This window comes from Vipera ursinii (assembly GCF_947247035.1).
Source record: "Vipera ursinii genome assembly, chromosome: 5".
Taxonomy (NCBI): domain Eukaryota; kingdom Metazoa; phylum Chordata; class Lepidosauria; order Squamata; family Viperidae; genus Vipera; species Vipera ursinii.
The window spans coordinates 4,893,837-4,909,433 of record NC_139518.1 but is presented as its reverse complement, the minus strand read 5'-3'; the positions used below and the strand labels follow the sequence as shown (position 1 = coordinate 4,909,433).

General features: G+C 43.9%; 1 protein-coding gene across 1 annotated transcript in view; it reads right to left on the bottom strand.

Annotated features, from left to right (window-relative positions):
- Positions 1 to 4,238: 4,238 nt before the first annotated feature.
- Positions 4,239 to 15,597, bottom strand: part of LOC310641154 (cytochrome P450 2A3-like) — a gene marked incomplete at its 5' end in the record, with an annotated part of 38,177 nt that continues 26,818 nt past the window's right edge. The window contains 5 exons of the mRNA XM_083363984.1: positions 4,239 to 5,296; positions 5,945 to 6,086; positions 8,636 to 8,823; positions 11,906 to 12,047; positions 15,044 to 15,220. Coding sequence (XP_083220110.1) covers positions 5,115 to 5,296; positions 5,945 to 6,086; positions 8,636 to 8,823; positions 11,906 to 12,047; positions 15,044 to 15,220 — 831 coding nt within the window. The 3' untranslated portion in view covers positions 4,239 to 5,114. The remainder of the gene's footprint in view (positions 5,297 to 5,944; positions 6,087 to 8,635; positions 8,824 to 11,905; positions 12,048 to 15,043; positions 15,221 to 15,597) is intronic.

Sequence of the window (15,597 nt, the reverse complement as noted above, 5' to 3'; positions counted from 1 at the left end):
CTGTTCCCGTGAGAGAATGCCCAACCCAAGGACACACTGAGCAGGTGGACTCGTGTGGCTTGCTGTTTCCCATAACAAAATGAACAGAAAAATTGGTGGCCGTAATGGCCTGTGTGTGGCCCACAAAGGGGGAGGGGGATTAACTATGCTAGCTTTTGCACAGAAAAATCCAGAGCTGGTTTCGCTTCGTCTGTGCCAATATGGTTTATTCAGTAAAGTTTATGTTCTTGTCTTGGTAAAATAATGTCCCAGGAGTTTATTTTTCTGGATCCAGCTGGACAGGCGACAGTGTCCACTAGACCTTCTTTTCATCAGAGTAGACATACCCAATTCCTGTAACCGTTCTTTGGATGTTTTAGCCTCCAGTTCCCTGATCATCCTTGTTGCTCTTCTCTGCACTTTTCTTCATATATTCGTGTGTGTGTGTGTGTGTGTGTATTCATATTTTTCTTCATAGACGTTTCTTCATATGAAGGCGAAATAAAAATACAGTATCATATGAAGGCGAAATAAAAATACAGTATATCACTAAACTCGTTAATAATAATTGTCTTCTGCATCACCATCACAGGAAGCTCTGCTGGCAAGGATTTCCACCTCACGCAACCTACAAGCTCCTGGCTCCACCCATCTCCCCATCACCCCATTTTTTTTCTGATTACTTTTCTGTCTTTCACTAGAAATCCTGTACAAAGAGGAAAGAAAGAAAACAGAACAAAGATGGCTGCCTGCTGTAGCATTTTATTGTTATCGTATGCTTCAAGGAATGAAACAGAACAAAACCAAAACAGAATGAAATCACCCAATAGAATGAAACCACACCTTGGTCTGGTTTTTCTATCCAATAAGACTTCCCCGCTGTGGCTGGGGGAGACTTTTCATTTTAAACAAGGAAATTTTACTAAAGTAAACTGTGATTTTATTATTACATAAGTTCATATATTATTGCTAGCATGCCATCTATATCTAGGCATTAATCCTGCTGTTTTTATTTTATCGAATTATCCTTTCCCCCACCCCCACCCCTTTGGTTCAATCGCATCCAATTCTCTGAGACAGCCTGAACAAGTCCCTGTAGTTTTCTTGGCAAGGTTTTTCCATTCCCTCCTTCATAGGGCTGAGAGTAAGTGGTTGGCCCAAGGTCATCCAGCTGGCTTTATGCCTAAGGCAGGACCAGAACTCATGGTCTGCAGCCTGATACCTTAATTACTTCATCAGACTGACTCTCCAGTTATCTTAATATCTTACTCCTAAATGCTAAATGCTCCTTAATGCTAAACTTACACTGAGATATTGTTTTATATATTAGCCTCTATGCCTACATTATGCCTTCAAGGTCCTATTTCGCCTATCGCATTTGTTTGTTTATTTAACAAATTTATATAATCAGCCAAGTTATACACAGAGATTCTGGGTGATATCATACAACATGAGGAGTTAATAAAAGCTAATCATAATATTCTACTCTATATCGCTACAATATGATTTGATGGCTACTCCATTTCTTTGGTGCTAAACTCTATACCATGTTGAGTTCCTATTGCTTCTCTTTAAGGGTGTGAATCGATGCATGCCAAGCTTGGAGGCTTTAAGATGCGTAGACTTCAATTCCCAGAATTCCACAACTGGGATTGATGGCTAAGGGAATTATGGGAGTTGAAGTCCACACATCTTAAAGCTGCCAAGGTTGAGAAACACCGCTCTATGTTCTTATTCAGCAGATTTCAAATGGGGGTTCTTAGATATTGGAGTATTCTAAGCTACTGGAATAAAGGTAGTCCTTCATTTACAACCACAACTGAGCCCAAAATTTCTGTTGCTAAGCAATACAGTCATTAAGTGAATTTTGCCCCATTTTATGAACTTTTTGCCATAGTTGTTCAGTGAATCACTGCAATTTTTAAGACAGTAACATAGTTATTAAGTGATTCTGGCTTCCCCATTGACTTTGCCTGTCAGAAGGTCGCAAAAAAGGTGATCACATGACCCCAGGACACAGCAACCGTCATAAATATAAGTCGGTTGCGGCTTCAGGTTTGCCGAGGCAATCGCCATGGACATCTGGAAAGTGAACTCCATCTTCTGCACCCAGTTTTGCTTCCTTGGAGGACCCTGGAAAGGGTTAAAATTCGCCCTGTATGGGCGACCAGCAAGGAGAGGATCCTCGTTAGATTGCGGGAGGGCAGCAGCCCTTCCGCTTGATCCAGGGCAGCCCTCCAAACTGGTGGACGAAAGACCGGTCATAGCAATATGGCTCATCACTAGGCTGCAGACAGCCGAAGTCACAGTTACCACCAGGCACTTTTAAAGCAGTGTGGATGAGACCGGGTGAGATCTGCCTCTTTTAAATCCTAACTATTTTCTTTACCTGCATAAGCTGCCTAAAGTACTTTGCCCCCTGTGGAGAGGGGAGGGAGATTTTTACCCCTCCCTCCCTCCAGAAACAGCGGTGACTGACTATCCAGGGGAGTTTAAAATGTTGAAAGAATAATTTGATTCTAATTGGAATTCTATTTTTTAAAGTTTGTGGACTAAAAGATTGGGATTTTTACTTATAAGAAAGAAGCAAAATTGAAAAGATTATAAAAAGTTTGGAATTTAAAAGAAAACTTTAAATGGCAGAGATGACATCTTGTGGCTAAACCTGATACTACAACTTGTTATTGCTAAAAAGAGACTTGGCCAGCAGCCCAGACAATAGATAAGATTTATGTAACCTTGAAACATCAGCTGAGAGAAGCCCAGCTGTGTTCCTCAGTCAGTGACAAAATCTTTCGTTTTGCATTCTCTGATTGTAAAGCTCTTAACACTCTACTAAGAGAATATGGATGAAGACCAGGAACAGATTCTCTCTATGTTGAAAGCAATCCATCAAACTATTCTCACAGCCACTGATGAAATAAGAGGTTACAGAAAAGAACAAGCTGTCAGTCCAGATACTTCTTATAAAATGATGTGCTATTGGTATATGCTTCAAGAAAAATTATCTAGAATGTATAAAGGTGCTTCAACTTTATAGTGGAAATGTGGAAAACATGAAAGTGTCATTTTTATCATGCTTAGTGGGCTTGCAAGAAATCCAGAAAATGTTGGGTTCAAATGCATATAGTGCTATAAAGAATTTTTTTTAATCCCATTTATATCCCGCCCTTCTCCGAAGACTCAGGGCGGCTTACAATCTAAAGCACAATGTGCTTAGCAATAGCCTTCATTCTATGTATATACCTGCTTATTAGGGCTTTCGCCCCCCCCCCCAAGTGGCATTTTTTACAAAGTCAGCTTATTGTCCCCAACAATCTGGGTCCTCATTTTACCTACCTCAGAAGGATGGAAGGCTGAATCAACCTTGAGCCTGGTGGGATGCGAACCTGCACTAATTGCAGGCAGCTGGTGTTACTTAAGGAGGCATTAGCCCTTTTTTTCAATAAACTTTCCCAAAAAAAGAAAGATTGGAGACAGGGCAGCGATTATCTAAAATTGTTTGGTCAAAGGACAGCCTCTTGAATATAGGGCGTATCACTCCCGCCTTGAAAGAGATGACAGGAGGCACCAGATTTGATGCTGCCAAAATCTGAGCAACAACAGACTAAGGGAGTCTATTGCCAGTTCAGCAACTGAATCCAGCAACACAGGTAGAGATAACGCCAGTCAGCATGGAAATCAGTTGAACACCAGCAACCTCAAGTGTTCCCTAATACAGGGCTTTTCAACCAGTGGTACGGGTACCACCTGTGGTACATTGGCACCTGGCAGGTGGTACGCAACCATCCTAGAAAAGTAGCGGGGGAGGGGAATGAGCTGAACCGGTGGCAGCAGCACACAAGCCTGAGCGAGAGACGGCTGGAGCTGCAGGGCTGTCGGGGCTCAGAGGAAGCGCCAGCGTCAGTGCTTCTTCGGGGCTGTCAGGGCTCAGCGGAAGTGCCAGGATCAGTGCCAGGCTCCAGCTGAAGCTCAGCACTGATCCTGGCGCTTCTGAGCCCAGAAGAAGCACCGATCAGCTGGAATGTTGCAGCATCTCCAGGGTCTTGTGATTTACATTCAGATGCTTGGCAACTGGTTCATATTTATGATGGTCACAGTGTCCCAGGGTCATGTGAAGTGACCAAAACCTGCTGCAACCACCCAGGAGACAGGGAGAATAAAAACCAAACACCCCCCACCACCACCCCGCTGCCAATCCTCAACAGAAATGCTCACAACAATGAAAACCTCGGACAGGAGGAGGAGCGCCGCCGGGCAGGCAGGCAGGTGTCTTGCTTGGCTGTGGCTTGGGGAGCACTTTTTTCAGTGCCATTGTAACTTCGAACAGTCGCTAAGCGAACTGTTGTAAGTCGAGGACTACCTGTACTTCATCACTTTTGTCCTTTTTCTTTTTGGTCATCAAGTTTTTGACACCTTGCTAGGCGACCGGTGGTCCTCGGATGTTACCATATCCTAAAAGTGGCACAATGGGTGAAAAGGTTGAAAAGCCCTGCCCTAATAGACTGTGTTTTGAGGAGGGGGGGTCCTTGGTGCTCTCTGAGTGTGCTTGTTTTCCTGCAGACGTTTCACTACCCGGTGTAGGGAATATCAGGAGTGGAGTTTGCTGAGTTTATATTCTGATGTCTTGCCTGTCTGAGTGGGTGGGTGGGGGCGGTCTTAGGGATTCTTCGGTGGGGCTGTTTACTAATGGTTCTGTGGCAGTTTCTTGATTGGGGTATTGCTTACTTGCTTGTTGGTCTGAAGGTGACCTTGGAGGTAAATCTATGCTCATCTGAGTGCTGAATACTAGTGGAGAAGCACTGGAGATTTTTCTTTTTTTTTCTTTTTTTTCGGGGGAGGGGGGGCTGACCTGCCCAAGCTCAGAGAGCACCAAGGACTCCGCATTTCAATCCTGAGCTACAAATATTCTCCTTCATTGAAACTGTGTTTTTTTTCCAGTTCTTGCTGTTTTTCTAGCCTATTCTTCCTCTTTGGAGGAATCTTCTTCAATTCTGAGCCCTTCGTTTTAGATAAATATGGTAATGTACATGTGAAGACTTCATAGACAAATATCACTGAGCAAAACTATGAAAACCTGAGGAGTAAGTGATAAAATTAAGCCAGAAAATTAAGCTCTGCCAGGGCACTGGAGATTAACGAGAAACTGCACAGATCTTCAACGGGGTTGAAAGTTGCATCCCAGCCCCTATTACATGCTCCATGTTAAGTTCTTTTAGTCCTTCTGGATGCTGGAAGGTAAATGTTTTCATAAGGTTGATAAAGAAAAGAAAGAGCTCCATCTGAGCCAAAGTCTTCCCCAAGCATTCACGGCACCCTAAAAAAAAAATAAAGAGACGTTCAGGAGATGACTTGAACAACTATCAAAGTTATAACCTAGATTTTTAAAATAGCACTTAGCAGTGAAGTAATAGCACTTATATATTGCTTCACAGTGCTTGGCAGCTATCTCTGTTTACAAAGTAAGCCTCTTGTCCCGCAACAATCTGGATCCTCATTTTACCAACCTCAGAAGGATGGAAAGCTGAGTCAACCTTGAGCTGGTCAGGATCGAATTACTGGCAGTCATCAGAATTAGCCTGCAATACTACATTCTAACCATTGCGCCACCAGCTGTCAGAATGCTAGGGAAACTCTGTTCTCGGTCACGGAATGAAATTAATTGGGAAAAGTTCCATGCAATAACCATTCATCCTTGACGTGAAGATAGCCCATTATGATTCTATGTCACGCTGCTCCTAAAATGGGTTGGTCATATGACTGACCCCATTCAATGACTTTTGCAGCAGTCGTTAAGTAAATCACTGTGGTCATTAAGTGATTTCACGTTCATTAAAGCTTTTAGCTTTAAAAATCCATTACAGCACCTTTGCAAAAAACTAAGGGTCAGCCAAGCACCAAAACCATGGCTCAAAGCTATTGCTAAAGTTTGAACATAGGCCAATTATATTGTCAGCGCATTTACCTGCCCCAAAGGTATAGAATTCTTCTCTGATTACAAATTTGCCATCTTTATCCAAAAAGTGGTTGGGGTTGAACCGTTGCGGTGTCTCCCAGCATTTGGGATCAAGCAGAACAGAGCAGAGATCAGGGATCACCAGGGTATCCTACAAAAGGAGAAAAGAGAACTTCTTATTTCATAACTGCTGTTTTCACAAAGACTGCTAAGCCTGCTGATCCAGTTAATTTATTTCCTGAGGGGGTGTGGAGGGGGTGTGTGGGGTGTGTGTCTTCCAATCAGTGTAACTCCTGGACATGTCTCTGCAGTTTTCTTGGCAAGGTTTTTCAGAAGTAGTTTGCCATTGCTCCTTTCCTGAGGGTTGAGAAAGAGGGACTGGCTCAAAGTCACCCAAGTGCTTCAGGCCGAGGCAGGACTACAAGTCCCAATCTTAACCACTATATCAAAGTGGCTCTCTTTCTGAGTTACACATGACTGGCATCCTGCCCAATAGGTAGGGTTTGCACTGCACACTAAGCCACAAGTAAACAAAACCAAGTGCAACTGGCAACTCATCACAGCCGACTCACCACGATCAACTTGCCACAGCCAACTCACCACTAATATCAAAAAAAAATTTTTTTAAAAAAAATGGTGGAATAGAATCATTAAAGAAAGGATGCAAAAAGGAGGGACAAAACAAAATGTGAATGACAAAAAAATAAAACATTTATTTATTTATTTTAAATAATTAAATTGAATTGTTAAATTGTCCCACAGCATGTTGTCCCACAGTGACTTGGCCAGGGTGAGTTGGCCACGACGAGTTGGCTGTGGTGAATTGTCTAATTCCGCCTCAGGAAGCCCATGGATGAGGCACTTAATAGCACTTAGACTTATATACCGCTCCACCGTACTTTGCAGGTCTCTCTAAGCAGTTTACAAATATCAGCCTATTGACCCCAACAATCTGGATCCTCATTTTACCAACCTGGGAAGGATGGAAGGCTGAGTCAACCTTGAGCTGGTCAGGATCGAACTCCTGGCAGTCAGGAGAGTTAGCCTGCAATGCTACATTCTAACCCAGTGATGGCAGTGGTGTACTTAACTTGTGGCCAGGAAGCCAATGTTTGAAACAGAAGCAAACCTATGGCATATATGCCAGAGGGGGCACTCAGAGCCCTCTGTGTAGGCACACACGCCTCGCTGTTTGCCTACGTTTTTGCAGGAAAAGGCCATTTCTCAAGCCTCTTCCTAGCCAAAACAAGCCTCCAGAGCGAGCACATTGTTTTCAGCTTTGAATTATATCAAATCTGACACCAGAAACAGACTAACAGATGATCTGAGTGCTGCATGTGTTGCTTTCAAACTTACAAAGTATAAGCCAAGGTTAGACAAATTATCAGCATGCATACAACAGCAAAAATCACATTAATTGTTCAAAAGCATGCCAAAAGCAAACTTTTACCTTTCAGTAAAAAGTCATTTGTATCATTGAAAGCTTTGTTATTGTGTTTTTCTTTTAAGACAAAAAGTGTTAATGTATGAGTTGTTTTTTTCTAAACTAAAACCTCAGTATTCAGATTAAATTGCCATGTTGGCACTTTGCGATAAATAAGTGGGTTTGGGGTTGCATTTTGGGCACTCGGTCTCTAAAAGATTCGCCATCACTGTTCTAACCACTGCACCACCAGGGCACTAAAAATGTCCTTAGCCATTCCAGTTTCAAAGAAGTGTTTTTTCCTTTTTTTTTGCCCACAGGACTTTCGCCATGGGTGTGACCTGGCATGATTCACTGGCCCCTTCATTACTGACCCAGGAAAAGCTTGAGATCCCCTCTTATTGGCCACTTCCTGCACTTCCTCCCCTTCCCTTTTGGCTCGGGCTGAAGTGAAGAGCTGGTAGAGTGATATCTGTCCATATCGTCCATCGAATTTATCAGCTCTTATCTGAGCCCATTATGACATGGATTCAAAACACCACGGGTCCTGCTTTCTTGTTTTTGTTCTGTACCAGCCTACTACCAGCCCTGCAGAAAAGGCAGGGACAACCCCTTTTACAAAACGGCAAGAGGCTGGAACTAAGCCTGCCAAATTTATTAACATAAAACAGAGCAAACAGAGCAAAGAGAGCAAACACGAACCATGAAACAGGAGCTATTCAAACGGTTGCCTTCAGCAAACCAGCCCTCCCACACATTCCCCTTTTAAACAGTTCAGGGTGTGGCTTCTCTCTGCCTCCTTCCGAGGTACCCCATTGCCTTCCTCTGTTTACTCCTGATTGACTGCCTGCTGCATCGGGCGTCCTTGAACAGGGCCAGCTGTGGGTCATCTTCATCCACGCTGTCAGGCTCACACAGCTGGGCCTGCGTCGTGACCAGATGGGAGGGGCCTGGCTGAGGGCTCTGCGGAGCCTCAATACTATCCTCAGCAAGGTCTCCAACACCCCCCTCCTCCTCCTCTGAATCGTCCAACCCAACTGCCGAACCCACAGGCTGACCCTGAATCACAACAGTTTTTGTTTTTAAGCCTAGGCTTAGTGCTCTCTTGAAAAACTGCTAGTCCTGTGCTGCACAAAAGGTGAATTGCGCTTGGGGAAGGTGTGCGTTGCTAATGCTGCCCCCCACACACAGACAGACAGTTTTCTATTACTTTGGCTGAGAATGTAGGGGTTTGGGTTTTTGTTTGTTTTTTGCATTGATGTAATGTTATTCTGTACCTTTTCAATATAAGAATCAAGTATGTTCATATCTACTGTGCACAATCTAAAGAGAGTGAAAAATACGATACTGCTGAGACGCTGGGTTTCGTGAATGACAGCATAGGAATAAGGCAGCTTCTTCCGATCTTCAAAGCAGATTACTTTGTGGGGATCCAGTGCGTTTTCGATCTCCTTCTGTACTTTCTCTAAGAAGAAAACAGATGCATTTTGATTGACAAGTAAGAAAATAACCTCTATAGGGAAGGCTCAAGAAATTCAGTCTCAACTTAGTTAAAGCTCGGGTTAAATTACTAGCTAATTGTGTAAGAGCTATAACTAAAGGGAAAATTAATGCTATTACGAATACTTAGATAAATGGAATGGAATAGAGGCAGTCTTTGGTTCACAACCAACTCGGAGTGACAGGATATCAGTCTTCCAATATTTTTATTTATTTATTTATTTTAATTCCATTTATATCCCGCCCTTCTCCGAAGACTCAGGGCGGCTTACAAGCTTAGCAGTAGCCTTCATTCTATGTATATGCCTGCTTATTAGGGCTTTCACACAACCCCCAAGCGGCATTATTACAAAGTCAGCTTATTGCCCCCAACAATCTGGGTCCTCAATAGTTGAGGGGCTGCCACAAAAAAGAGGGGGGTCAACTTATTCTTCAAAGCACCTGAAGGCAGGACAAGAATCAATGGATGGAAACTAATCAAGGAGAGAAGCAACCTGAAACTAAGGAGAAACTTCCTGACAGTGAGAACAATTAATCAGTGGAACGATTTGACTCCAGAAGTTGTGGGTGCTCCAATACTGGAGGTTTTTAAGAAGAGACTGGACAGCCATTTGTCTGAAATGTTATAGGGTTCCCTGCTTGAGCAGGGGGTTGGACTAGTCACTAGAAGACTTCCAAGGTCCCCTCCAACTCTCTTATTCTGTTCTTATTAGTGTTCCATTATTATTATTAACAGGGCTTTTTTTTTGGTCATAGAATGCACCAGAACAGAGTTCTGGCACCTGTTTTTCGACGGATTTTTCAGACTTGCGTTCTTTTCCTATTCTTGCACTTCCTAGCTGCTGCTCAGCCTCGTTTGTTTTTGAAAATGCCCCACTGGCGGTACGGTGTGAGTGGGGTCCCCTCTGGTGCTGTCCGCCTCCTCTAGGGTGAGCCATGAGGCACCGGTGCTGTCCGCCTCCTCTAGGGGGAGCCACGAGGCACCGGAGCACCACAGCCAGAGCGTGGCTTGATTGGCTGGGTCAGACCACATGACGTGGAAGCCGATGGTGGCGGTGGGAGACACATAAACATGGAGACTCTCTTTCATGAGAGGGCGGGCGAGCCTTTTGCCTTCCCTTACAGAAGGTGGGGTGTGAGGTTAAAAAGAGACAAAGCAAGAGGAAAGAAAGGCGGCTGGCGTGGAAGCTTGCCCGACAGCGAAACTTTGCCGTTTCGGTTCCTTGGGTAGTTCAAAGGCTGGGATGTCCAGAAAAATCTCTTTTTAGTCTTTTATACTTTATATTCAAACTGCAGAGGGTAAAAATAAGAATAAAGCCAGTGTCTTGTGATTTGGAAGTTTTATTATTATTAATAATATATATTAAATACGTATTGGTCAAATGTAAAGGTAGACCTACAGTATGAGGTTTAATCAGATCCATTTGTTAAATTGGGTTGAACTGAAAGGTAAATTAAAAGGAATCCGTTCACCGACACAAATTTCAACTTTAATTTGTTTCAAGTCAATATCCATATTAAACTCCAAATGCAAATTTTGCCCACCTTGTTTGACAACTTCTTAAAAATAATCCAATCTTTTACAAGCAAACACATTTTGTTTTATTGGGCCAATTTCATTCCACATAGAAAGCTGACATTTCCACTCATTAAACTAATTGGGTACGCCAGTGGTAAATGTCCCCCAAAAATAATAAAATGTCTTCTTGTAATTTAAACCACACAGTGCATGGTGACATTAATAGTATTAACATACCTTGAACAAAATAATAGTCTTTTAGATACACTAAAAATTGAAGGGTTGTTTTTTTTTTCAACTATAAAGGTAAACCTTGTAGGCAAGGCGGGTTTTGTATGATGTGTGTGAGTTCCGGCACCTTTGTTTTTTTACAAAAAAGCACTGATTATTACCATTCATTCAGTAATGATTTGAAGTTACAACAGCATTGAATGAATGGGATTTATGCCCAGTCCTGGATGCTGTGGCCATTGCAGTGCCCCTGCAGTCATGTGATCAAAATTTGGGCACTTGGCAGCCCACCTACATTTACGACCGCAGTACAGGTAGACCTCGACTTACAACAGTTCATTTAGTGAAGGTGGGAAGTTACAGCACCACTGGAAAAAAGTGAGTTATGACCGTTTTTCACACTAAGACCTGTTGCAGCATCTCCGAGGTCACGCGATCAAAACTCAGCCACTTAGCAACTGGTTCATGTTTATGACGGCTGCAGTGGCCTCCCCCAAGGGTCCCGTCATCCCCTTTTACGACCTTCTGACAAGTAAAGTCATTGGGGAAGCCAGATGCACTTAACCACCCTGCTACTAATTTAACAGTTGCAGTGATTCACTTAACAACTATGGCAAGAAAAGTCATAAAATGGGGCACCGTTCGCTTAACTGTCTCGCTCAGCAACATAAATTTTGGGCCCAATTGTCATAGGTTGCGGACTACCTCTATGCACTTCAACTTCTATCCTGCCCATCTCCTTCTGTCTCTGGCCTTTTGGCTCACCCTGCACCGCCATCACCTCTGCTGCCTTGCTCCCCACCACCACCCTGTGCTCTACTGGCTTTGCGGCTCCACCCTGCGTCCCATCGCCCTGTGCGCCGCTGATCCCGCCACGCTGCTGCGCTGCTCTCCACCAGTCCTGCCACCCTGCCATTCTGCCCTTTGCCACCCCTACTGAGCCAATTTGACCTTTGTGTCTTCTTCCTCCCACTGCTGACAAAATGTACCCAGCTCAGCCCTTTGTGAAGATCAGCTGGAGGCGGCAGGTGTGGTAGAACACAGAGCGGTCAAAAGAGCAGAGATGGGGAGAAGATAAATGGGCAGTAGAGTTGGCGTGAAGGCCACTTCATGGCCTGGCAGAAGCAGAAGGACCTTGCCTAATAAGCGTGACATTTCCTTCAAGCCCACGCGGCCTCCAGGTACTGGGACAGAATCATAACAGCCTCCCTTGGTCAGTACAGAATTGGAAGATCTAAAGGTAGATGTTGAAAAGAAGGGAGGAGAGACTAGAATTCTCACCACAGGCTGTTCTCACCTTGAACGTTGGGATGAACCCCCATAAAAAACAGGGCCCAAGAAAGGCTGACAGCTATTTTGTCTGTGCCTGCGAGGAACAAGTCGACGATAACTTGAACCAAATTGTCTTTGTGAAAAGGCGACATGGAGTTCTTTTTCTCCTGTGGATCACATGAACAAAGCAAAACTGAAGTCCAAGATATTCAGAGTTATGGAGCCTTAATTCCAACCACTGTACTGCATTGCCACTTAGAAGGAGGGATTCCTGGCCACTGTATTGTACCCCAAGACCATTCACAAGATGTGGAACAGGAGCTTCCATAGCACTATTGTGACCTATCTGCATGCAGAATGGGACAATTATCCCCGAGCCATGGTGCGGGCGGTGGTTCAAATGAAGTACTGCAGGCTAATTCTGCCGACTGCCGGCAGTTCGATTCTCACCGGCTGAGGGTTGACTCAGCCTTCCATCCTTCCGAGGTCGATAAAATGAGAAGACAGATTGTAAAGCACTGTGAAGTAATATATAAGTCTAAGCGCTATTGCTATTATCAGCAGGCACGTGGCTGTGCCTACTTCACTGTGGACCCCCCGCCACCACCGACTTACTGTGGGTATTCATCCTCAGCTGGCCCTGTGCTGGCACTCCTTCCCTGCACCCTTGTCCAGGGTGATTTCACAGCACGGGACAAGTAGCTCCATGTCCCAGCAGCCAACATGCATACCGAAGGGTGGGCCTCTGCCTTTCCATTGGATGCAGTCCCGCCAGCTCAACTTCCTGAAGTGGAAACTGGAAAGGTTGGAGCGGGGGGAGGAGGGACCAAATGTGTTCTTTCCCTTAGCCAGAAGTAGAATAATACGACCCACTGTGCTTTGTGTGTGGACCCAGGAGGCTGGGATGGCAAAGCTGTTGCCTTCCAGATATTTCACACTGTTGTAGGGATCCCCTTGGTTGAACTCTGCAGAGGGCGGAGATTGTTGGTGCTTCTGATATAAGTAGTCCTCGACTCACGACCACAATTGAGCCCAAAATGTCTGTCATTAAGTGAGACATTTGTTAAGTGAGTTTTGCCCCCATTTTACGACCTTTCTTGCCACCGTTGTGAAGTGAATCACTCCAGGCCGATAAGTTAGTAACCCGGCTGGTCAAGTGAATTTGGCTTCCCCGTCGACTTTGGCATGTCAAAAGATCACAAAAAGTCATCACGTGACTCTGGGACACAGCAAGAGTCATAAATATGAACCAGTTGCCAAGCATCATCATAGGGATGCTGCAAAGCTCGCAACTGTGTGTGTGGGGGGGGTGGGGTGGAAGTCACATTTTTTTCAGTGCTGTTGTAACTCTGAACGGTCACTATACCAACTGTTGTAAGCCGAGGACTACCAAGCACATCTAGAAATCAGGAATTTGTTTTTGGTTTCGGGATCAGCCTCCCTGTGTTCTAGGAACCCAAAATGAAATGGAATTATCCATTTCAGCCACATTTGCATAAGAAAAAAGCCCCCAAGCAAGAGGCATGATAAATGTACAGAACCCCACTCAGAAGAGGAACTGTGAACCGCACCACGAAATCTTCTCTGACCGAGAACATTCTTTGTAATTTTAGTCAGCGGGGAGAAAAAATGAAAATATTAAAGAAAGTCATTCGCTCAGAGAGAGAAAGAGGGACAGTGTGTGTGTGTGGGGGGGAATCTCAAACCTCACCCCACACAGGTAGGACTGAATGAAATGACATTATTCTTATGAAAACGTTCAGAGAGTTGTTTGCCACAAATCTTGTAATCCTCAGAAGGGAATCCATTAACCTCTTTAAAAGAAAGGTGTTTTCTTGTAAAGGTAAAGGTTCCCCCGCACATACGTGCTAGTCATTTCCAACTCTAGGGGCCGGTGCTCATCTCCATTTCAAAGCTGAAGAGCCAGCGCTTGTCCGAGGACGTCTCCGTGGTCATGTGGCCGGCATGACTAGACGCCAAAGGCGCACGGAACGCTGTTACCTTCCCACCGTAGTGGTCCCTATTTTTCTACTTGCATTTTTACGTGCTTTCGAACTGCTAGGTTGGCAGAAGCTGGGACGAGTAACAGGCGCTCACTCTGCTATGCGGCATTCGGGATTCGACCCGCCAAACTGCCGACCTTCTGATCGACAAGCTCAGCATCCTAACCCACTGAGCCACCACATCCCATAGAATGAAGGCTATTGCTAAGCACATTGATTTGTGCTTTAAATTGTAAGCCACCCTGAGTCTTCGGAGAAGGGCGGGATATAAATGGGATTTAAAAAAATGTTTTCTTGTAAATAGAGGCATAAGCCACTAATCCTGACCTGGCACACAATTATTCTCCCAGCCAATATGTTTCCTTTGATCTTATTAAGGCGATGTTTCGGGTGAATTTCAATAGTAGGCACTTCCACCTTATTCTGCTTCTTGCCAGGGGGAACAACACGTTTGCCCACACCCCAATCTTTCCCATTTCCACAAAGAAGACCAGGTCAACTTATTTTCCAAAGCACCAGATGGATGGAAACTAATGAAGGAGAGAAGCAACCTGGAATTAAGGAGAAATTTCCTAAGAGCGAGGACAATTAGCCAGTGGAACAGCTTGCCAGCAGAAGTTGTGGGTGCTTCATCACAGGAGGTTTTTAAGAAAAGACTGGACAGCCACCTATCTGAAAGTTTATAAGATCTCCTGCTTGAGTAAGGGGTTGGACTAGAAGACCCCCAAGGTCCCTTGCAGCTCTATTCTGATGGATTGATAGGCCGAGTCAGCAAGACTGCGCCCAATGGGAAGGCAGAGGCCCGCCCTTCGGTGCAGATTGGCTGCTGGGATGTGCCACTACGCACTGTGAATTGGCCAGGGACAAGTGAAACATTTTCATGGAAAAAAACCCCCAAGAAAGCCCAGTTGCCTTTTGGAAAAGCACCTTTGGGATGGGCCATATACATTAACTGTATTTAATTCAGTTCAGTTTGGCTTACACTGAAATTATCTTTAGCCCAATTTTGGGTTTTATCCTGCTCTTCCTACATTGGAAAGAGGTTTTGTATCCCTGTCCTACTGGCATGCTGTGCCTAGCAGTCAATGTTTGGGGGCTTGGTGAATCAAAAATTATGCAGGTCAAAGAAGGTTTCTGCACATTAAAACATGGAAACCTACATTGTCCATGTGAGCTAAATAGAAGTCAACAAAGCTTTGTGGCTCGTGAGGTGCCTGAGAATTCTTGGAATCTCTCATTTTCTTCTTGATATAAGAAATCATAAATTCACAGGAGGAAACCACCTTCTTGTGAGGCCCAGGGAAGTATTTCACAAATGAAGGGAAGAGGTTATATACCTGGAGGAAGAGAGATAATATTAATTATAATTGTCAGTAACCTTGACAGCTTGAATATGCAATATATAAGCCACCATGTGGAGTTCTTATTGCTGTCTTGTGCTTGGTTATTTGCTTGTAGATGTTTTATCTGAAATGTTATAGGGTCTCCTTCAGGTTTCCTTCCAATTCTGTTATTCATCACCCAACACCATGAACTATTATTATTATTATTATTATTATTATTATTATTATTATTATTATTATTATTATTATTATTATTATTATTATTATTATTTTATTAATAATAATAATAATAATAATAATAATAATAATAATAATAATATAGTGAAAACTGAAGGAATCAAGATGCCCCACGAAAATAACATTAAAAGTCT